At 44.4% G+C, this 23,857-nt stretch overlaps 1 protein-coding gene across 7 annotated transcripts in view; it reads left to right on the forward strand.

Annotated features, from left to right (window-relative positions):
• LACC1 (LACC1 laccase domain containing 1) overlaps window positions 1-10,334 on the forward strand; it is a 45,611-nt gene extending 35,277 nt beyond the window's left edge. For 4 of the 7 annotated variants that reach the window (XM_040657783.2, XM_040657796.2, XM_040657805.2 and 1 more), the window contains 2 exons: window positions 7,197-7,508; window positions 8,845-10,334. In XM_040657783.2, coding sequence (XP_040513717.1) covers window positions 7,197-7,508; window positions 8,845-9,133 — 601 coding nt within the window. In that variant the 3' untranslated portion in view covers window positions 9,134-10,334. Of the gene's footprint in view, window positions 1-3; window positions 6,798-7,196; window positions 7,637-8,844 lie in introns of those variants that run through there. The other 3 variants (XM_040657825.2, XM_025146793.3, XM_040657854.2) reach the window with 3 other exon arrangements.
• The last annotated feature ends 13,523 nt before the right edge of the window (window positions 10,335-23,857 follow it).

The raw sequence follows: 23,857 nt of genomic DNA on the forward strand, positions 1-23,857 counted from the left end.
TAGCAAAAATGGAAGAAACAGAGATGGTACAGATTATCACTGCTGGTGCAGAGGATGCCATTCAAGTCATTACACTGGGACTTAGACCCAGATTTTGAAAGGTGCTTTGTGAGCAAGACCTGGAAGACATACGTTTTCATCTGCTTGCAAGGGGACATCTTCAAGAGGCCCAACTCTTCCCCACTGAGTAACATGGTTTCTTGATACAATAAATGAATCATAAAAAAAAATAAACATTAATACTGTTGTGGAAGAATATGGTGATAAGATCAGTATATGAGAGTCTCACATGGGAAATATTTTGAGAGGAAACACAGAATTATTGGCAGAAAACGTGAAACATAGCAATGAAGTTGAAGGTCTCCATTATGTCAGAAAAGTTGGTTTTGTGCTTGAGAATACGCAGACAAGTCTAGGAAGGAGGAACCTTCCTTCCAATTTAAATAGAAATGATGGAAAGCACAGATTTCTCTGATCTTTGAATAGAGGTGCCAACTAATTTGAATGCATACCCATCCATCCATATTTTTATCACTTATTTACATGCATAGCCGCATACTTGCAGCTATGCATCTGTGTTTTAAAATGCAAACAAGAGCCATGTATGACTTTGAGCCTATTTTGTTAATATATATCTATCTATGAGGCTAGCCGGACAAACAGTCATAATATTTCTCTTGCTTGCTCATTCTTGGATGTCTCATTTGCATATTGATGCTGCTCTTATTTTCTTTTTAAAATAAAGCCCTAGGAAATGATCTGCCTGGGCTCTCACAAGGACACAAATCACCAAGCTTCTGAATTTTTGATTAATTCTATCCATTTTATTTTTGCAATTCTGGACTTTCCTGAGCGGGAGGCTATGCTATCATTCATTTGATATCAGAGAAAGCACGGTGGCTCCAGAATGAACTCTTGATTATGCTTTGCATTTATGTCAACACTGTGCATAACAGGCTGCACTGATTGAACATCAGCTTTTGCACATCTATCTTGTATGCTGACTTATTATACTTTCATTCTGAGTTATCTAAGAGAAGTGGGAATAAAATAGGACGAGCTTTGCACTGTTTTTATTTTGTGTTAATTTTCTTTAGAAGAGTAAGCAGATCCCAAATCTACTAAGCAAGAAGAAAATAAATGGAATTAATGAAAACAGAGTACAGCTTAAAACCAATGAGTACATTCACAGAGTCCATTACACAGTCACACAGCCTTGCAGTTGTGACCTATGTGCTCTTTCTATCTGCTTTGCACTCAGTTGTGCAGTGCTTTATATAGACCAAAAGACCTATAAGGAATGAGCTATGTCCTGGATTGTGGGATAGCCTTTGTGCTATGCTTCCAACAGCAAAACACATGCCTGTATCAACATCAGATTATACCAAGAGGTGTAAATCCAGCTCAGCTATCAAAGGAAGGATGAACCCAAAATAGAAAATAAATTAGTGGCCTAGCCTGAATCTTCCCACTTCAGCACCAGTGCTGGATATAAATTTTCTGATGGAAAAGAAAGCTTTTCTGAAAGATCTCAACATTTGAGCATGGAATGCTTAATCTCAAATATCATGGGGTCTGCTGAGATTTACGAGAATACACAGATGATTGTTGCCCTATAACCAGGGGTCTAGGGAATCAGGGATGGGATTTACTCCTGCCTACTCCTCCTTAACGGAGGATTATAGAGAAAGACAGAGTCAGACTAACCAATAGTGAAAGAATTTCATACTGCGCAGTGAAGACAAAAAGGCCATCAGTTATTAATACTCAACTGGACAAGGCTCTGAGCAACCTGATCTGGCTTTGGAGTGTTGGACCAGATGAATTCCTAAATTGCCTTCTAGACTAAATAATTCTATGACTCTTTGACTTGACATACTGATATTTTCATTTGATTTAGTCAACCATGACATCCTTTGTAGCCAATGGAGAAAAGTAAAGTGTCTCTCATTTCATCCTAAACTATTAGGGTCTGACAAATTTCACCTACAAAGACCTATTTCTTTCCACTGAACAAAGGAGTCTAAAGCCACCTGGATCAGATATGGATATTACCATGTCAGACAAACACATTTAGAGTAGAATGTAGTTTGCCTCCTATGGAGATATTTTGGCAACGAGGATCTCACAGGTTGTGTGGCTTCAGAGGAAGTTGGTGGGACATGAGAGCCATGGAAGCCTTCAGCCAATGCTCAGTGAAACCCATATCCTCACTTAAATATTCAGAATATTCATTTTTATATTTGTGTCATGATATAATCTGGTCTGCAAAGGTCCTTTTCTTGAATGCATTCAACTAAAGCTAATGTTTTAACAGTTCCAGTATGCTGCTGTATCCTCTGAAGGGTTTCCAGTTTGATTTCAGTCTCACTCAAACAAACAAACAAACAAAATAAAAGAGCTTTTTCATGAAATCCTACTTTATGGGAACCTCACAGCACCTGAATGAGAGTTGAATGCTGAAAACAGGCTCCCAGAGCTGTTGTATGCGTATGTGAGTCTTGCTGCAAGGTCTGAAAGGGAAACAGAGAACGGGGGAGTGCTTGCATCGCAGCCAATTTGCCATCCAGCTTGAGCTGGTAATAGCTCATGTAGAAAGATCGCCCTGATTTTTGCATGGTTGGGAGAAGTCATTACGTTTAGAGAAAGATTTCCTGTGTAGTGAAAAGGAAGGTAAAACGTGAGTCCTCCACAGGGCAGAACCCATTCTGAATGTGTAACCCGCATCTGTTGCCTCTGAAATGATGTCCGGGGCGGGGGGGGAGTGTGAGGGGGGGTTCTCATCGAGCTGTTTGTGAAGGATTGTTATTTCCCGCAGCGAAGGGACACGCTGCCAAGAGGGGGCAGTGTCCTTTTGCTTCGTTTCCTCTCTGTTCCGTTTCGACCGTGACAGAGTCGGCATTCACAGAAAAGAGAGTAAGGACGTTTTCTTGCCAGCCTGGGAAGCAGTGCCATTGGGATCCTTTTTCCTAGGTACATCTCCCACGGCTGTACACACAGCTTTAATTAAGATGTGATGTTTACAGCCATCTTTCTGAGCCAGAACAGATGTTGCGCTCCAGTGAAAGACTCTTCCAAGACGACCGGAGATCTCAGTGACACATGGAAATTAATGGGATTTTTGTGGTCAAATTTATCTTAGCATTGCTTTCCACAATGAGCTGCCTTTGGGGCCGTCCCACCATATCAGTGCAATAATATACTAAAAGTAAGGATGAAGCCATTTCTCTCAAAGTGCTTAGAAACACTGGACTATAAGCCAATGGGTTTATAGTCTCCCTACAAGGGGAGACCTTATTACTTTATAAACTCCCTGAAAGGAGGTTGTAGCAAGGTGGGGGTTGGCCTCTTTGCTCAGGTAACAGCAATAGGATGAGAGGAAATGACCTAAAGTTGCCAGGGAGAACCAGGGGAGGTTCAGGTTGGATATTAGGAAGAACTTCTTCTCAGAAAGAGTGATGAGGCATTGGCACAGGCTGCCCAGGGAGGTGGTGGAGTCACTGTCCCTGGAGGATTTAAGAAACACGTGGATGTGGCACCAAGGGACGTGGTTAGTGTGCACAGTGGTGATGGGATTTGATGGTTGGACAAGATGATCTTAGCGGTCTTTTCCAATGGAAATGAGAAGAGGCCAAACTCTGATCTTCCTGTGGGTAGATGTGCAAGTATCTAAACTAAAAGAGGGGAGATTTAAGATAGATGTTAGGAAGAAAATCCTTATTCAGAGGGTGGTGAGGCATTGGCACAGGCTGCCCAGAGAAGCTGTGGGTTCCCCATCCCTGGAGGTGCTCAAGGCCAGGTTGGATGGGGCCCTGGGCAGCCTGAGCTGCTGGCTGGCACTGCACACAGCAGAGGGTTGGAACTGGATGGGCATTGAGGTCCCTTCTTACCCAAGTCATTCACTGATCCTATGATCATAGAAATAATCTTGGGAAACCTGCGAAAATCCATGTGTTGAAGAGGTTTGCCCTCTGCCTTGCTGAGGTCTCCACAATGAGGCAGAGAACATTTTATGACATATCGATAAGAACAGAACTGAGTCTGCTGGTTCTGAAGCAGACAAACGTGAAATGCCCAAAATGAGAAGAGCACTGGTGCTGGAGGCTGATCAGCTGTGAAAAAAAAAAAAAAAAAACAACAACCCAAAAAACACAACAAATTAGCTTTGCTTTCCAGATCCTCCTACGAGACCCCAGAATAGTTGGTGTGGTTGCACCACGTTGTTTCTGAGCGTGTTGCACTCTCTTTTGTGCCAAGAGAGAAAAAAAAAAGGCTTTCATCTTTCTCTGCAACAACAGAAACGTGAGGCTCCCTGTGTTTGGGTAAAACCAAGAGGGTGGAGAAGCAGGTAGGGCTGTTTTCACAGCTCCACGACTGTGTAAGGGCAGGTTTTGCAACCAGCCTGGTGTTCCCGCACTGACGTTGCTCCTGCTTTGTGCGGGCACACACAGCCCGGCTCTGTTGTGCAGAGCCAGGCATGCGTGAGCTGATGGCTGGAGACAGGCGAGGGAAAGGGGGGACCTCGGAGGACGAGTCAGCTGGGGACAGGGAACACTGCAGCTTTTGTGAGCGGCGAGAGAGGGAGAGGCAGCGGCATCCCCAGACTCCCCGTGTTCTGAAAGCAGCAAAATAGGCAGTGCTGCTTCGGAGTGGTGAAATCCTGCGTGGGGAACATGAAAAGTCTTTCTCCGAGAAATGCTGGAGGCATCCAGTTATTATTGCTGTTACAGGAATGTGCACATTGCTTTTTCTTTTTTTTTTTTTTTTCTTTTCCCCTCTCCCTGGATCAGACTGAGGGGAAAAAAACAGGTTTAGAGGGATCACCTGGCTTTCATGACTCCCCATGGGCCTTTTCCCACAGCTGAGGCTCAAGGGGAGAGGATGGCTGGAGAATGTGTTTTGGAGAGGAGCGAGCAGCCCAGCAGAGGGAAACACGCTTCCTCCTGGTAGTGTTTCTGCATGTCTGCGCCTGAGGAAATGAGAGCTGGGTTTTACTGGCACGGCGAGGGGGAGCCGGGGGACTGAGGAACAGAAAGGAGAAGGAAGGGAGGGAAAGGGGCTGAGTTGGCCTCTCATGCACCTCCATTGGTCTGTGCGTATGTTCCAGGCTGTGGGGCACAAAAGGAGATTGCTCTCCAAGCCCTGAGTACAGAAGCCATTTATCTATCTATCTATCTATCTATCTATCTATCTATCTATCTATCTATCTATCTATCTATCTATTTCACAACATCTGTTCTCGTTACAGTGAGTGTTCGCAGCAGTTTTGCATTCATCAGTTTTCTTCCAGCAGAGCCTGCTGCTCGGTGGCTGCTGCAAATAGAATAAGCCAGGAGCCTTGTATTTTCTGCATCATCTACCCACAAACCCCATGTTTCGGGCTGATCTGTGAGTTGTGGTGAGGCAGAGACCGTGGCATAAAGCAACCACAGCCCCTGCTCAAAGCAAGACCTGATACATGCTGGTGTGAGGACAGGAGCAGCTGCTAGGGGTAAAAGGACATCCCCTATATTAGGAGTCCAAAAGCAAGGCACCATGCTATGTTATTGGAAACTGGGAAAACATGTCAGAGAGCTACCTATGCTCTATTATTTTATTACTTGAGTGCATCCTCAGCTGCCATTGGGAAGCTGGATGTGACAGGCTCACCCTAGCAGAGCACATCCATCCTGGTAGCTTATGGGAGGATCAGTCCCATGTATTATCATGAATGTATCTGTGTATCTGCAGGATTTGGAGTTTATTGAGGATTACAGGGCTTCTGTACAGTGCTTCTGGTCTTTCTCTTTGGGCATCATGGATATTCTTCTTTGCCTTGCTGTGAGAGCCTCGAGCAGCTCCGACCACTACTACGAAAGCTTTGGGAACACACAGTAGTCAGGCCTGCAGCACATGATGTATGGCTGCAGCATATTTTAACCATGGCAAAAGGGAAAAAAAGTTCCTGAAGGCAGTCAGAGCCCAGGCTGAGTCCCGAGAGAGCTGGAGGAATTTCACTGCAGCAACAGTCAGCATCTTCAGCGGAGGAGAGAGCAGCAGGAATGCGAAGCATTTGTCCTCTCTGCATGGCACTGTGACAGTCACCCTCCACTCCCAGCCCGCTGGTGACAGTGCAGCCCCTGCGTGCCGCAGTCACGGACAAGGGAAGGTCGGGGAGAGGTGGGCAGCGGGATGGCTGATTCAGCAATTGCACAGCGCAGGCTTTTGTGAGGCTTTGCTGTATATCAAGAATAAGACGCTGTTGTTTATGCTGGGATTATACCCCTATTCCCATGATACCTCGAGCAGGCTGACAATTATCCTCCCTGCCTTCTCCCCGCAGCTATTTTCTTTGCTGGCAGGGAGGAAATTGCTCGCGTTTCGTTTGTGCTACCGTTGTTCCAGCTGCCGGAGAGGCAATGTTTGTCCGTCAGCCCGCGTCCCTTCAGCCCCGCCATCTGTCAGCGATACTGCCGCGATAGGCTGCGTGGTGGCATAGATGTTCCCATGTGCCATGCACCGTGCCAGCGTGCCGGTGGGTGCAGGGGGCAAAGCATGCAGGTGAAGGCCACAGGGACCAGATAAACAACACAGGGGCAGGGGGGGGGGCTTTCTGCCTAAATCTGCTAGGAAAGCGTGAGCTGAGCTGAGCTGCTCCAACCCCTCCTGATCTCCTGCTGAAAAATATCTCCTTAAATAGCAGCTGCAGTGTAACACAGGGTCCCAGATTTGCAAAACAAGCGTTCTGATAAACATCCTTGCTCAGAAGCTTTCCGTCATCCAGCAAAAAAAAAAAAAAAAGAAAAAAAGAAAGAAAAGGGGGAGGGAGGGTGGATTTTCATTCCATTTCACTCATTCTCAGGCCACTGGGATTCTCTTTGCCATGGGGTCCAGCTGCTTGGGAGGGTGAATATCTGGTTGACTCAGGGGGTCTATGAGGTATCCTATAAGGCCTGGATTTTCAGATGTTGCTGTCTCAGGTCTAATTATGCTGAGACTGGTGTTGTAAGAAACAAGACACAAGAAACAACACACAAAAACTGAGACCCAGAAACCGAGACTCCAAAAATGAGTCCCAGCAAACGAGACCCAAGCAGTGGGACACCTCCCAGCCCCAACCATCTCTTGGGTCTCCCATCTCCCCATCTTGGGGGGAGAAGGGAGATCTACTCTTCCCTTCTCCCCCCAAGCTCTTCGTCTGTTCCCTTTGTCTGCAGGCCGGCTGGTGGCGGTCCCTCCCCCCTCCCGGAATGTGCAGTCCCGATGCGCACCGCTGAGCGGCACCGTCCCTCCAGGCACACGGGGACCCGCGACACCGCTCCCCGCGGTCACCCCCCGGGCAGGTGGCCCCGCAGAGCCACCTCACCCCACGGGGAGACCAAAAAGCCCGACCCTCAGCATCACGGGTGTCTGCACCCCAACATGGGCAAGGCTTGGCTGGTAACCCAAAGCACTGCTGCATCACCCGGGTTGCATCGAACAGAGCAAATCACTGGAGAGCTGTTCATGAGTTGCAGCATTTGGGCTTGGTAGGAAGCGTGGTGATTTCTTTCTTCTCTCCTTTCTTGTCTTTGTCTTTGAATTTTGCATTTATTGCCTCCAGCTGTTGACGTGATCCAACATCAAACTGTCCTCAACAACACTGTCTTTTGGTTGCTTCGTTGTGTTCGTTTCGTTTTATTTGATGGGTTTTTTTTTTTTTTTTAAACATATAAAACTCAGGAGCAAAAGTTTTCAACTTTAAAATAGCTCTGTGTCTGTTGTTTGCCATGCTTTGATCGATCTCATGCAAATGGTCTCCAGCAAATGGCCTCATACCAGTCAATATCTTGCTCGTGTCTACTTTCACTTTCTGACAATTACGACTGCTTTTTACCTGGAAATCTACACGCTTCGTTGTTAACCAAATTGAATAAGTCTTAGCGCAGATAGAAAAGTAAATGGGGGAAAAGGGGAACATCTACAATCCCGTCAAAAAGAAACAGGATCTGCACTTCCCATTGGTTCAGTTCCTTTAGTTTTGAGGGCACGTCATCCCAACAGCTCTCCCAGTTCTCATTTGAGTTCCTGTGGCTGCGGTGCCATGGGGCTGCATAGGAACACATGCTGATGTCCTGACTCCCACATCGTGCAGAATAATGACTCAGCTACAGGACAGCACAGCTCCTTTCTGGAAAAAAACAAAAAACAAAACAAAACAAAACAAAAAAAAACAACCCAAACAACCAAGGCAAAGACTACTGGGGAGCCCATCCATCTCATCCTGCTCACAACGTGTGTGCATGGCTTCAGGAACTGGAAGTCCCCCAGGTTCACCGCTTTCCATGCGATCACTGTATCTGCTATACCTGATGTAGCCACTGCCCCTGCCCTCCTCTACCTGTCCCAGCCCAGAACTGCAATTTCTGTCCTCATTCCTGTGTGTGGTTTGATGAACTCAGGCAGGCATAACATTGTACCGTTTTGGAGAGGGCTTGCTCCTCCAGCCTAGCATGCTGCTGGGGCATTTTTAAACAAAGAACTGGGGGTGGATATGCCAGTTCTTCCAGTAAGAAAATGGAGTTAGCTTGCATATGTTTGAAAAGGATAGTTTGGTGGTTGACAGCTAGAGGAGGAAGCCTGAGGAATCTCTACTTGTTGGCAGATGATCTGATAGATGATCCCCCCACACAGCAGTAATCAATAGCTTTAAGTCAGGCACAGTGCTTAGAGGAGAGATCAGAGCTACAGCATCTGTGAATGCCCTCAAAACCAGCTTCCCAAAGTTGTATACAGTGCCTACACCTCACTGGGATCAGTAGCCTGACACAGGCCTTGCGTGAAGCTCAATTGTAATGTTTTAGTTGTTGCTATTTGCTTCAACAGGTTAAAGCTGGAACAGCCAAGGCTATCCCAAGCAGTCAGAGGCTGCACAGACACTGCTCAGGCACTCAAAAAGTGCATAGACGCATATTATTGCTGTGTGACGATGTGTGTTGTCTTCTTTATCTCGGGTGTTTTAAGGAAAAAAAAAAAGGAAAAAGGGAAAAGAAAAATACCATGGCTTGCTTTTCCTTTCCTCCCGAGATCAGGGTGGAATTCTTGTAGCACTGTGCTTCCTCGCTCAAAGGCCCTTCCTCAAAGACCAGTAGCACAACAAACAAGGCTCTTCTGAAAGAAATACAGGCAACAGAGAGTCCTGTTGCCAGTTCCATCCTTTCAGTGGCATTGAATGCAGAAAGGCTGCTCTTTGACAGTTGTCCTGCCAAGCCTAAATGAGCTGTGTCAGCTTGGGTTTGGATGCTTTCCTTCTAGGTCTCAGCCATTTTCTCCTGCACTCATTGTAGGGCACTGGCAAATCAGGCAGCTGCTGTGTGGATGGCTGGACCTGCAAAATGGCCCATCACTGCTTTGCCAAAGCTGCAGAGCCAGGCGTCCCCTTGTGGGACTCTGCTTCCTGCCCCCATGCTGTCAGAAAAGCAGAATGAAGCCTCTTCTGATGATATGACCAGCTTTGAGTGTGACACCCAGCTGGAATGTCCTCGCTGTGAGGTACCGCACCATCTCTGGAATAGCACCGTGCCTATTGGTACCTCTATCCTGCCATGACTTGCTGGGTGGAGGAAGCAGGAATGCAAGAAAAGTCACAAATACTGGATGAAGAACACAGCTGCAGTCGCACCACGCTTCATTTTGGAAAACAGCTGCCTTTTTCCTGTGTGGTCTGAGCAACATGAAAGCAAGGACTGGCATGCTTGCATGCCATGGTGCTGGTAGGAAAACAGATTCCCAGTGCAAGCACTGGAGAGAGACAGCCAGCTGTGTCTGCCCCATCAACCTGCCCTTCTCACACTCCAGCTCTTCATGCGGAAGATGTGGAGTCACCTTCCACACCCAAGCAGCTTGCTGGTAATGTCCATGACACATTTGTCCCTTTCGCCCTCATATCCTGCAACTCAAAGGCTTCCTGCAAGCTGAAAATAGAAGGTTAGGGAATGACCAAACTGTCTGCCCAAAATTACAGGGGAGAGAAAAAGCTCTTTGTGTGCACAGTGTGAGGGGGTTTTCCTTGTGGGCTTTTTTGGGGGGGGAGGGGTGATTTTTTCTATTATTGTTGCTTTTTGTTGCTTGGGGTGGGTTTTTTTTAGGATTTCCTTGCATTTTTGTTGCTATCGTGACTGAAAGTCCCAGCTGAAGCTGTATTACCAACACGTGGTAAAAAAGTGGCTGTGTCTTCAGGAGCTTCCAAAGAAGTAATAACATGTAATAGAAATTGTTGAGAAGATGGAGAGCATGTCTACTAAAGCACAGTAAAATGAACATCTACTTTTTGGCAGGGTTTTACTGTAAATAAAGTAAGAATTGGTTGTCTCTGATTTCTGCACAGTCACTGTTTTTTTCACTTATCACAACTGAGAAGGCAATTTGAGAGATGAGGAAGAGTTCACTTCCAGTGCTGCTGGCTGAAACATCACAGTAATGGTAGAAATAGATTTTCTGTCTTCTTAAATTTTCAGTTTAGTGCTACCTATCTTCTCAAGAGACCTTCTTTGGTCTAATGCAAGTCATTCAGCTCACCTGGAATTGCACAATCATGGGGTAATTTAGGCTGGAAGTGACCTCACCAGCCCATCTAGTCCTACCCACTGTTCCAAGCAGCACCAGGTTACTCAGAGACGTGTCCACTTCAGGTCTGAGTATCTCCAAAGATACCACACCTTCTCTGGGTAACCTACATCAATATCTTATTATCATCATAATGACCTTTTTCCTGACATATAATTAGAAATTTGCATATTTAATCTTGATTGGTTTTGCTTACTTTGTTCTATTTTTGTGCAGCTCAGAGAAGAATGTCTTCTCTGTACCTACCCTTAGGCAGTTGTATTCAACAGAAAAGCCATTTCCCCTCAATAAACCCCATTCTTTTCTCATTTGCCATGTGCTTCTTCGCCTTGAGCATCTTGATGGCCCTCCTCTGGGCTCTCGCTTACATACTCAATGTACAGTGGAGACAGCACTCTAGGTATGGTTTCACCAGACTGTGAATGCTACTGTTGACTAGCTGACTGCTGTATTGCTGATAAAGCCCAGTATGTGACTGGCCATCCTGCAGAAAGGGTACGGTGTTGGCTTTGCAGAGGGACACTATTGTTCTTCTACTGCCTGGCTGCCAGCTGGACTTTGTACTGTTCTTCCAATCTTTTGAATCCAAAACTTCAGCCAAATTTTAGCCCACCTTACTCTCTACTTCTGCAGTCAATACCCAATCAGTTTGGTTGTAAGGGCACTGTGTAGAAAGTCTTCCTAAAAACAGTGTCTGGTGCTGTTCCCTTGTCTGCGGAGTCAATCATCTCATCATAGAGGAAAACCAGGTGGGTAAGACATGATCTACGACATGATCTACTCTTGGTAAATAAATGCTCTCTGTTCCAAATCACTCTCTTTTCCCTTGTGTGTGTGGAAATGGCTTCCAGGAGGATTTTCTCCATAACCTTTCCAGGGACTGAAAGATGTGACCAATGGTTTGTAATTCTCTGGATACTCCTTCTTGCCTTTCTTCAACAACAGCAGCATTTGCCTTTTCCCACTCATCAGAAACTCCTCCTGATTGCCTGGACCTCTCAACAACAGCTTTGCAACTCTCTTAGCATCATCCAGTGAATCCCATCTTGTCTCATGAGTGCATGACCAACTGACCTAGGTTCTCCCCTTTGCTGAAGGCCCTGCTGTCACCACTTTGCCACTGCTGTTAACTCACCAGATCAAAATCAGCAGCTGCTGCCCATAAACCCCACAATCATACTGACAGGCTGCCCATTAAAATTAATGGGACTCTTCTATTTGTTTTTGCATCGTTTGGACTTTGGACAAAATATTTAGGCCAGCAAGCTTTTTGGTGTCTGATCAGGAGCGAAAATCTGATTATGCGCAACAATGGGGAGCATTTGAATTTTCATCTTCCAAAACCATCCTGTGGCCTAGTCTTATCTTTATTTGCTAACTGATGTCTCAACTTCTCTTTTTCTTTTTCCTTTTTTTTTTTTTTTCAGCAAAACAAATCAGAAAACAAGATAAATACCATGAACCTATGAGATGCAAAATACAATGAAATCCTGGCAGAGCAGAGTCTCTTTGATCTAATGGGTGGCAATCCTGCTCACGGTAGGGGAGCTGGAACGAGGTGATCTTTAAGGTCCCTTCCAACCCAAGCCTTTCTTTGATTCTATGATTTGTTAGCTCCAGGTTTCTATCATGCAATTCAGCTCGCCCTTGGAAGTGTTCACAACCTTCACTGTTGTACCCTGAAGATCAAATAATTCTGAGGCTAAGATTTTGTATTTAAATGATAAAAGGGATGACGACTGGAGACCAGGAGCAAATGGCTGCTAAAAACAGATACACATGAGAAACCAAATTCATTGTGAGTTGCCAGCAAACCACACGTGAGAACACTTTGTATTGTTCAGAAGAATACATGTTATTTTCCTGAGGGTGAAAGTGAGTTTGAACAGCTTTTCAGTCAGTAGAGGATAGGACTCAGCAACCATATGTGCTTGGTTAAAAACGTTTTATACTATAACCAAAGCAAAACCATCCCACTGAAAGGAGAAGTTGGACCAGTTATCTGAGTGCTGCTGAAGGAGAGAGAAATCTGAATGATTTCCTGACCAATTTCCTGACCAAATTTAGTGCAAGTCACTTAGTCAAGAAACTCTATCTGAATACTTTAATAGCTTTGAGAATTTGAACCTTCATTTCTTCATCTGCAAAATGATGATGTCGGCAATATCGCCTCTGTGTTGTAAGCTACTTGGATATCGTGTTACTGGTGATCCTATCAATATCTTAATATACATTAAGTAGAAATAGAATTGCTTTACTGCAGTCTGCTTTCTCCTACTCTAAATGTGACCTTTACAGTCAATAGCTATTTTTGCTCATTTTTTTAATGTACTTGTTCCTATTCTTTAATTATTTTTACCTTCTTCCAGTAAAGGCTGCCAGAAGGGTCACACCTTAGAACCAGTCTCTTTGCATTTGAGGAAAAAAGGGATTTATAATGCTGCTCCCTAACTTTTTCCACTTCAGCGAATAACTATTCTGACTATATCCATACGTTATAATACTGCTTTATGGTGTCCACCAGCAAAATACTGCATTGATTTATATCACTGCTCAATGTTACTATCAGGAGCATAAGTCTTTGTTCTGAAACTGAGTTACCAAAATGATAGCCATGGTAGTGTTGGCTATGATTAACTGTTAGCTACGACCATTACTTAGCTTTTGAACAGGATGGGGACAGTGCCAAGAACTAAATTATTCCAACTAAAGAAGAACTCAACTGTTTAGAAGAGCAATTCCTTCTATAAAACTGCATCCGTAACTTCTATGCCCCCATATCCACATAATACAAATGCAGTGGTGTGGCATAGATGGAATAGGGGACCAGTGGTCAAAACATCTGGCTTACAGTCCCAGTTGTGGTGTCCCCTTCTTCATCTCTAACACAGTTGATGACTCCTATCTCATCTCCTTTGTGGGATGCTTTTAGATGAGCTGTGGGTGATGTACTTGATGATGTGTAGAATCAGTGCTGAGTACTTGACAAAAAAAAAAATCCATTTCTCCTCTTCCTGAGGCCTGTCTCAATCTCTGAAAAATCAAATATGTGCTTCAAAGCCTAAGCAAAGTTCTAACATTGGTTGATTAGGCAAGTTGGAGAGTGAAATCCTGTTGTAAGGAAGGGATTCGGGAGCCAATGTCAAGTCTAAAACCACTCCTAATATGAGGCTATGTGCTTCTGAGGGAACCACACAGATTAATAGGGCATTATAAAGTCTATTTTTTATTCTCAGGCATTACTTCAGTGTAAACAGATTGCGGTGCTTTGCATGGGGAGGAGCATGAGCTTCAAGAGCTGGTGAGCCATCAGAGATGGTAACTGGAGTTTCCGGCTAAGGGCAGAAATGCACACACAGATCCCCCACAGCAAACAGTGCAGCCCGATCTACAAATATGAATCTCATTGCTCTGTGCTCATTTGTATTTTCACTTAGTAAAATAATTCACTATTTCAACAGCACACGGGAGGCACGGATGCTAATTTACATCCCTTTGTAAAGGGTTTCGGATGATTATACTTCCCTCACAGCCAATCCTACGCTAATGAGAACTCCCTGATTCCAAGACACTGCCTGGATTAATGTTCGTGGACTCTGCATCAGGGTAAATGACCTGTGGCATAGCTTTAATTAAGGAAGATGGCCACATAATTAGAATAACAACGGCTTACTATCAATTTCTGCAGCAAGTCTCAGCCCCCGGGTGATACGTCATTTGCGTACACCGCCTGCGTGTGGGTGGACTGCTACATGAAAGGCCCAGAAAGGAAAGCTCTGTCATTTCTAAATGGATATTACATAAACGGCACCCTTTGTAGAATCCCTGAAGCAGCAGTTGCAGCTTATTATTGCAAGAAGAGAAACAGAAACCAGCATTGCACAACACAGACTTAAGGAGAGATTCGTGTGAACTGGCCCCTGCTCTTTTGGCCTGGCTTTTTGAGCAGATGTAGTAAAAGATTTGGCAGTGTGTCTGACGAGGAGCTGGCAGCTCTGTGGAGAGCAGAGCACACGTCAGAATATCTGGGCGCCTGGTTCTACTCTTCTCCTGCATACCTCATATGGCAGCTTTGCAGCGACAGAGCCTGGCCTTAGTATTTTAGGTAGAGGTTTTATCTGCCAACTATAAAAATTCCTGTGTAAGCAGAGAGATGGCTGGAACAATAAGTCACCTTTATCCATTAACTATTGCCCTTTCTGGATAAAGATTTGCATGACAGTGATTAGCTCTGAACCACCAGGTGCTGAAGAAATTTGGATGTGGAGCCATCTTTAGCAGTGACGAGATCCTTTTTGTGTGCTTACATGGCTTCCTGCTCAGGTAAAGACCTGCTACTCAGGCATAGCTAGTGGATTCAACTCTTTTACAGCCTAGATTAACACCAAATATGCAGTAGCTCCTTGAGTATTAGCCGTTGCCTACGATCTCCTGATACATCATGGATAGACACTCCTGCCAGCCCCTATACCAAGTGCAGTCCACATCGCTGCTGTTCTTCTGGTCCTCATGCAGCACTGATCTAAGCACATCTCAGTCTTCACATTCAGACCACGTCACAGATTTCTTCGGCATAACTCTTCTAAAACCTGGTCCTGTCTGTTTATCTATTGAGTTTTGGCTCTAAGGTTTGTCTCACTATTTCACTGCCTTGACGGCCTGCCCAACTATTCTGTATGACAACAAAGCAGGAGTAACCTTCAGGAACCACCTTATTTTGACCCATGGCACCATCCACAGTGATGGCAAATGTCTTGATGGAGACAGAGGGAAAAACCAAATCTGCAGTCTGCCCAGAGAGCCTATTTTAGTGCTTCACTGTCCTTGCAATTAGAAAGTCTTTCCTTCACGTTTCAGTGGAATTCCATTGTTGTTAGCTGTAGACTTGTCCTACCCAACTATTGGAAGGACATTTTTTTTTCTGTTTTTATGAAAATAAAAATTTATGCACTTTAAAACTACTCACACGTCTTCATCTCAGGTGCCTGCTCACTCTTCTTGTTGTCTCTGCAATAGATTCCTCTTATCTTTTTTATAGTGGACTTTATCTGCTTGTTGCTTTTGACTTCAGCTGCAAGTTTCCCTCAACTTGACAATATGTATATTTACTTTTGGTTCTGTCTATGCACACAGGAGCTCGTAGATCCTACAGAAATAAAAATAAAATGTTATAATCACAACATATGACTGTAATAAAAACCAATAATAACTCATTGTACTTTATTGCTATAATGACACTTCAGTGAATAAGGTGGTACAGAGATTAAAGAAAGCAAAGCCAGGCTTTTTGTATGATATCCAGATGAGTTGCCTCATCGTCAGGCCTTCAAACCTTAGAAAATAACATTTCAGAGATCTGGTTACAGCATGACACAAGACTGACTGATGTTCTAATTAGTCTGGTGGACAACAGACTTGTTCTTACAGAACAGGAAGCTAATTATTTCTGTGTATAATAAACTCTTCGGATTTCACTATTAACATCTGCTCTTTAGCCTTGGCACAAGCACAGCACACAGACAATGAATAATTATGTTAATACCCGAATGTTACCAGAAGCGGGGTTTTATTTTAAAGTAAGGCTTCATTAGTCAACGCTGTAATAAAGAACAGAGAGTTAAGTGCTGTAAACTGCATTGTGTGTTGAGTAACTGAGGTTGCTTCACACAGAAATTTGGAGAGCCTGCAGCTGGTTTTCCTGATCCTCTGTAACTGGAGTAATGCTTCTGCATGAGCAGGACAGGTCTTCCCTTACAGGACCAGCCCAGACTTCTAGTCTCTTCTTAGCTCATCTGTCTGCCTAGCACGTAGAAAGCAAAGCTGTGCTACTACCATGGAGATCCCTCAGCGATACAAGCCGACAAATAAGCTTTTCCTAAGTGGCATATTATTGCACATGAACTGGTTAACTGCTGCTGCCCTGTGCCAGGCAAGTCCAGCAATTTCACAATCTCAGATAGTCTTGCATGCAGTGCAGGGTAAGAGAAAGGATCCAGAGTAGGACCACAGAGCAGCTGTCCTCTTGTTTGTGTGTCTGTAATGGATGTCAAGGGTGACTTATGTAACATGTGCAAGACTTAGAGCCAAAGCTCTGCTCTGACTTGTTGAAGTGACCTCCTTTTCAGATCACTCAGCTGACGGTGGCCCTGCTTCTTCACTCCCACAAAAGACACACAGCTTCTCCCATGACTGCCTGTGGTGGTGTCCTGGACAGATGTTTGGACCAGCAGATCACCAATAGACTCTAAGCTTTCCGTGGATCTGTGGCCCATTCAGTAGGAAAACTAATGATTTCATATCTTGTAGGCTATGTTCTATCTGCTCAGTTAGTGAGCCAGCACCCCAAACCTCTCAGGACAAAAATCCATGCGATGTGCCCTTCACACACATGCAGGTATAAAAGCAGTGCGGATAACAGAGGAAGGCTGTTTGCCACAGCCGTGCTCACACCTGTATGAGGCTATATCAGATGTGAGCACCCAGTCCTCAGTTGAGTGGGAGATAAAAACATGTGTACACTGTTGATATGGAGAATGAAAAAAATGAATATGGCACTCTTTGGACATTCAGTTGTTTGTGTACTTCTCCTTATGCCAGAGTAATCTGCCCTTCCCAAAGTCAAGTTTGGGGTTTTCTTTACAGATATGTGTACATGTGTGCACACCTCTTTTCTCTTTGGGATTCCCCATCTTTCATCTACGCTTCTTCCTTGCTTTAGGCCATATTCATGACTAACCTGTCCTTCCAGCTCAGATACATAAAACATGACTCCTCCCTGAAACCATCAGCTAGGTCCTGTGTGTTTGAGCATGAGGCTCCCACTTGGCTCCCTCCCTATCCACCTTTGCTTAATACATTTACAATGCAGAGCTGTGGTGCCTCTCCCACCCTATGATGTGCCATGCAGGTATAGCTGGTCGAGGGATCACCTGATCTGCTGGCAACTGGGGTGGGTAAGTCAGGTCACCTGGGTACCGCTCTGTTGTCTCAATTGCACCCTCTCCAATGCAGCCCTCTTAGAGTGGACACAATTCAGCAGGAGCATCAGGAGTTCCTTCCAGATGTGCTGCAGATAAGACAGGCCACAAAGCTATCTCAGCTTTCTGAAATTTGGATATGTGACAAGTTGGGAGAGGGTGGTGAGCTGGCACATGGAGTTCACTGCCCCTGCAGTGCTTCTGGCCACCGACAGCAATGTGGATGGGGATTTGTGCAGGACATGCAAGTGTGGATCTCATTTACAGAAATAGGATTCTGTCATCAGACTCTTCTAGAGCTAATTTGTGGTGCAGGATAGGTAATAGAGATTTTCTAAAAAGTGCTGCTTAGTGAAAGAAGCTAATAAAGTAAAACCTCCTTATCTTCACTGGGATACTTTATAGGAGATTACATTGTTGGAGATTCATTGTAGGTCTACCAAAGTGTTTATCACATGAGGGTTAGAGAACAATCACTGCAAGTAAAAGACACTAAAAGTTCAATTTGTCTCAACCTGCAGAAATACATCAAGTGAGTGATGGCTCAGAAGTGCCCATTTCTTCCCGTTGACTTACAGGGAGCTTAATCTGCCTAGATTACATGGATATATTAGAAATTGAATGGGATGAAACCCAAACTGAAAATGTAACCGTATCTGAACTTAGGATATATATGTTCACGTGTCTCCCACTGCTGAATGAAGTTATATATTCCTTGTGTTGTGGGATATCTTTACAAAACCAGATTCATTTCCCTGTACCAGATTTTTGATCTGCTCTGAATTAGGGATCCAAATCCCTGTATTCCTCCATCTCCACATTCCTGTGTTAATATGGCACAGTGTACCAGGGACTCTGATCTCATGTGAAAACAGATGGTCCCTACACACGTCAAACACGGTTCTCAAGCCCATGACTCACTCAGACTCAAGCCAACAAGCTAGAAGGCCTTTGTTTTGCTCACTTCCTCAGAAACTTGCTGTGCGTGCACAAAAGGAAAGGAAAATGCCATTTGGGCTACTCCTCCCTTACCATGGCACGGAATATAACAAGGAAAAGGAATTCATGGCACTCTTTTTGGAGATAATTGAACTAAGTGAAAAATCTCATGTATCCTAAGTGCCTCACTCTTCGTCCATTTGAGAGATAGGACACTGTTTAGCCACATACATGGTGTGTTTCCTGGGGATTCTGTTCTTGCTCCTGAGGAATCAACCCATTCACACCAGGGCAGGCTGGTGCTCCATGGGAAAGCAATTGGTTCTGGGGTGAGTGACCGCCATGGGAATGGGCTTCTGCACTGCTTCCAGGTTGTGTCTGTACTCATGTTGCCAAACTAAACCCACTGACCTCCACCACGATGAGACATCTCTACGTTTCCCAGAGCTTGGCAGGAGACAGTTTTCTAAGAATCAGGGAAGATTTCAATGTAATGCAACTGCTTTACGGGAAGCAGCAAAAGTAGGCAGGGAATACACATTGCTGAAGGAGGAGGATAAACAGTGTCTGTATAGATTGCCTTTGCTCTGAGTTAACTGATTCACAGCAAGATGAGTTACTGACCTCATCATTGACATCAAGAAAATCACTGTTTCCCCTGAGAAAGCTAAACTGATGCTGTGCTCTGTGTGTATCAGGGTCTGTGTTGAGATGGTTTTGTGAGCTGCATAAATGTACACGGGAAGGGAAGAAGCGTTTTGTACCTGGTGCTTTGTTTGAAACAAGCACTTTTTAAGAAATATAGCTTACATCTGTATACTCTTCTCTCCTATCCACTAAAGTGAGGAAAAAAAAAAAAAGACAGCACTCGATGATCCTTGTGAGTCCATTCCAACTCCCAATATTCTGTGATTCTGTGATGTGTCCTTTAGGAACAACAGCCAGAACTGGTCCTTGTACCTATTCTCTAATTGTGATTGTTGTGCCATTGCCAATCATCCAGTTCAGCGAGATGTGGTGAGAATAGGTTCAGTCTTTCTCCACAAATAAGTAAAATGACCTCACATGTGCAGGTGGTGGTCAGGAAAAAGAAGAGATTCCCTAAGAAATGGCAACCAGCATTGGCTGGATGTAGGATGTGTGCTCTTATCTTGAGGTGTAGTCAAGCAAAACCCCTTCTTCCTCAGTGGCCCCTTTTCTCTCAGTGAGATTGACAATGATACAGACAATATGGCAGCGCTGAACTGGAGATAAAGTGGAAGAAGGTTCTGTTTAGTTTCTGTCACTACCAAAAGGTTTGATATTCTGTCTTGCACTTTGTCACGCTGAATATTACAAAGGATTCTGAAAACAGCTCTGTCACGCTGGAATGGTGGGGTTTTTTTACCCCTCTTTCACTGAAATAAATGAGTCCACACAGAGACAGGACAACAAGGCAGACTCAGTTTCCAAAAATATTATTTACCTCATTTATCTTGCATTATTACAGCATTGAATGTAAAACAGTTGTGCTTCATTTTGGGCTGGTAAGAGTGCCGGTGGGATGAGCCCTCAATCTAGCACCCTCCTGATTTTCCTCTTGGAGCAGAATCCAGTGCCAAAGTCATCTGTATTTGAAGAACAAAGGGCAGGATGATAAGCAATTTATGTTATGAGTACTTTTGTAATGCTTTCTCATCCCAATTCCCGACATCCCCCCATGACTCACTCTACCTTCCTGCTGTGAGTGCTACTGGTCCTGCATGTGAAATCAAACTTTGGGAAGCGTTTCACAGCACGAGGGGTTTGCTCTTTGGCTTCCAGCTCTTCTTTTTGTTAGGAGGCATGCGTTTAGTTTGTGGTTACAAGCTAACTGGTTTCACTTGCTAAACCTGCTCTTATTTATAAGCAAAGCTGTACTTGCAAAATGTGAATCATCAAAGCTTAGAGACTGAAAGGGTAGCTGAGGTTACCCACTCTGCTCTGGTGCCAGGGCAAGCTTGAACACAGCTGTCTGCACTGTGTCCGGTGTAGTAAACATTGGAAACAGTGGAATATCCAGCAGTTTTTCAGGAGGTTTTTGGCCAAAGAAACAAATGTTGACTTTTTGTCAAATTTCTCCCAGTTCTACCTTTTCAGATCCTGTAGTACATACCTACACGTATCTTAACATCAAACCAGTGTAAGTCTGAAGCTCCCAAAAAGGTGAGCACAAATAGCCCAACGAGCTGCAAGGCACTGCGGTAAGTGCCATGAAACGGCCTTTCAGCTGTTTTTCCTGGACTCTGCTCTTAGTTATCCACTTACACCTTCCTGCCATTCCTCCACGTGTAGCATTCACTGTAGGCTTTTTTGTTTTGTTTTTTTTGTTTTTGTTTTTTTTTTAATTAAATCCGGCATTTTGTTCCCATGGCATATCAATGAGGATTTTATTCTCTCAGAAGAAATCTAACAGAGAACTTATGTGCTCAGATTCCCTTTAGAAAGTCTGCCCATTTTTCTGTGCCACTAACACGGGTTTGGTGTTACTTTTGTCCTGCCCCACTTTGGATGCGTTGGATTCCTGCGTGTTCAATACAGCTGATTTTATCTTCTTCCAATGCGAGGCATCTGTGAGCAATTGGAATGAATTTATCCTCCTCTTTGGTTTCACACTTTTGACTCATTTTCTGGTGCTAGCTGGATGAAGAGCAAGTTTTGTCTTTTCAGCTTCAATTTTTACATGTGTGCGGTTGTGTGATTTATGAGTTTTGTAGTATAGCTCCTTTCGCTGTCAGTCTCCATCTTTCCCCCATGCCAGAAATGTTCTCTTCCTCCTGTGACATTAGCTGTAATATATGGCCAAGCACACGTATTGTTTAAACTGTTACGGCTTTGTTTTTACTTGCTGTGAAAACCCAGGTATCTCATAATTATTTTATGACTTCATTCAGCCAAGCCCTTATGTGCTGATATAGATTTACATACATGGCTAAACGGACAAAACAAATGGCCATAAGCATTTGCTTGAAATTAGATATACAAGTAACGAAGCTTTGCAGAATTGAGGCTATATGCTGTAGCAGCAATAAGTGGTTTAAAACATGGGAATCCAAACCTCACTTCTATTTTTGCTCATCCCCAGGCCCTTCAACAAAAGCGGGTCACCACAAATTAGAATCCGCGATCCCTCATTTTAGTGTGAGCGTAATCAAGAGACTGAACAACAAAATTGACCTCAGACACCCTGTGCACTGGGGATGTGCAAAGTGGCATTGGTGAGGCAATGCGAGGTGGAGTTTATTAAACTGTGACTTTTTACTGGGCTCCAGAGCAATTAGGTGCTCTCAGTAGAGTGGCAGGGCTGCAGGGCTTTTTTGAGCTGGGTTGTTTTTTTTTTTTCCTGTGCTGTTTATTAAATCATAAATCTACAGACTAAGATTGTAGACACGTGTGCAGCTTTCACCACACTCACTGCATCTTGGTTTGTACAGGAAGGCCAGCAATGGCTCTTAAACACAGAACTGCACTGTATGAGAATATGGTTGTTAAATGTAATGCATTTAAAAGCAATTTGCATTCAGAAAAAAAAAGCAGCACATTGTCTAAAGAAATGCGTACATGCAGAAAATATATGGAAGCGTGTATGCAAATCTCATAATGCCTTGAGACAGCCACAGTCTGTATCCTTCTGTTCTGTCAATGCATGAGAAATGAAACATATATTTTAAAAAGGCTGATGTGTCCATTTTTGACCACGCTGGATTCCATCGCATCCTGCAGACATAGATGGATTAGTGTTTGATCTCACTCTGTTTTCTAGGTGGCAGTGGCAATCTGTGCTATAAATTTGTATGGTGCCTGGAGGGTCTCTTTCATTTTATTCATCTGAGTTTCCCACTAGCAGTTCTGGTTCAAGCTACAAACCTGCAAAGCAAACCAATTTGTAACCGAGACAAATTGCAGAACTGACATCCCACAACAGGAGCCCAGGAGGTGGCAAATGCATTCTGAAGCTCAGAGATTAAAAGAATAGAAACGAAAGAAAAAAGTTTTGTGGTGGGTTGTTTTTTGTTTTGTTTTGTTTTTCTTTTATTTAAAAAAATATATATTATCTTGAATTTTTTAACAACATCCTAAAATGGAGCCATCCCACAGCTAAAACAGAACAATTAAGAAACAATTAGTTCCACAATGGGACGTACCACTTATCTGTAGAAACACTGACTATGTCTGCTTTGTAATAGACTGAACAGAACTATGTTTATTGGGAGATTGGCTATATGTATGCATATACATTTAGATGCATAGAAAAAGATATGTACATGACTGAGAAAGAATGTGTGTGCATGTGTGAGTGCACACAATTCAGGTACATGTCTGTATATCTAAGTCAGTTAAACTTGATGATCCTTGTGGTCCCTTCCAACCCAAGGCATTCTGTGGTTCTGTGATTCTATGAAAACAAATTGGTGTGTGGACATGACTGTAGACGAAACACAAACTTGAAATTATGCATATATCTCCTCTTACTCTCCATGTGAGCATTTCATAGAATCATAGAATCATAGAATGGCCTGGGTTGAAAAGGACCACAGTGACCATCCAGTTTCAACCCCCCTGCTGTGTGCAGGGTCGCCAACCACCAGACCAGGCTGCCCAGAGCCACATCCAGCCTGGCCTTGAATGCCTCCAGGGATGGGGCATCCACAACCTCCTTGGGCAATCTGTTCCAGTGCGTCACCACCCTCTGGGTGAAGAACTTCCTCCTAATATCCAACCTAAACCTGCCATCTCAGTTTAAAACCATTCCCCCTTGTCCTATCACTATCCACCCTTGTAAACAGCCATTGCCCCTCCTGTTTATATGTTCCCTTCAAGTACTGGAAGGCCGCAATGAGGTCTCCATGGAGCCTTCTCTTCTCCAAGCTAAACAAGCCCAGTTCCCTCAATCTTTCTTTGTAGGAGAGGTGCTCCAGCCCTTTAATCATCCTAGTGGTCCTCCAAGAGCTCTGCGTCTTTCTTGTACTGGGAGCCCCAGGCCTGGACGCAGTACTCCAGATGGAGCCTCAAAAGAGCTAAGTAGAGGGGAACAATCACCTCCCTCTCCCTGCTGGCCACTCCTCTTTTAATGCAGCCCAGAACACAGTTGGCCTTCCGGGCTGCAAGCACACACTGCTGGCTCATATCCAGCTTCTCATCTACCAGGGCCCCCAAGTCCTTCTCCACAGGGCTACTCTCAAGGGGTTCTTCGCCCAGCCTGTACAAACACCTGGGACTGCCCCGGCTCAAGCGCAGCACCTTGCACATGGCCTTATTGAACCTCATTAGGTTCACACGGGCCCACTTCTCCAGCCTGTCCAGGTCCCTCTGGATGGCTTCCCTTCCTTCCAACGTAT

This window comes from Gallus gallus, chromosome 1 (assembly GCF_016699485.2).
Source record: "Gallus gallus isolate bGalGal1 chromosome 1, bGalGal1.mat.broiler.GRCg7b, whole genome shotgun sequence".
NCBI classification, from domain to species: Eukaryota; Metazoa; Chordata; class Aves; order Galliformes; family Phasianidae; genus Gallus; species Gallus gallus.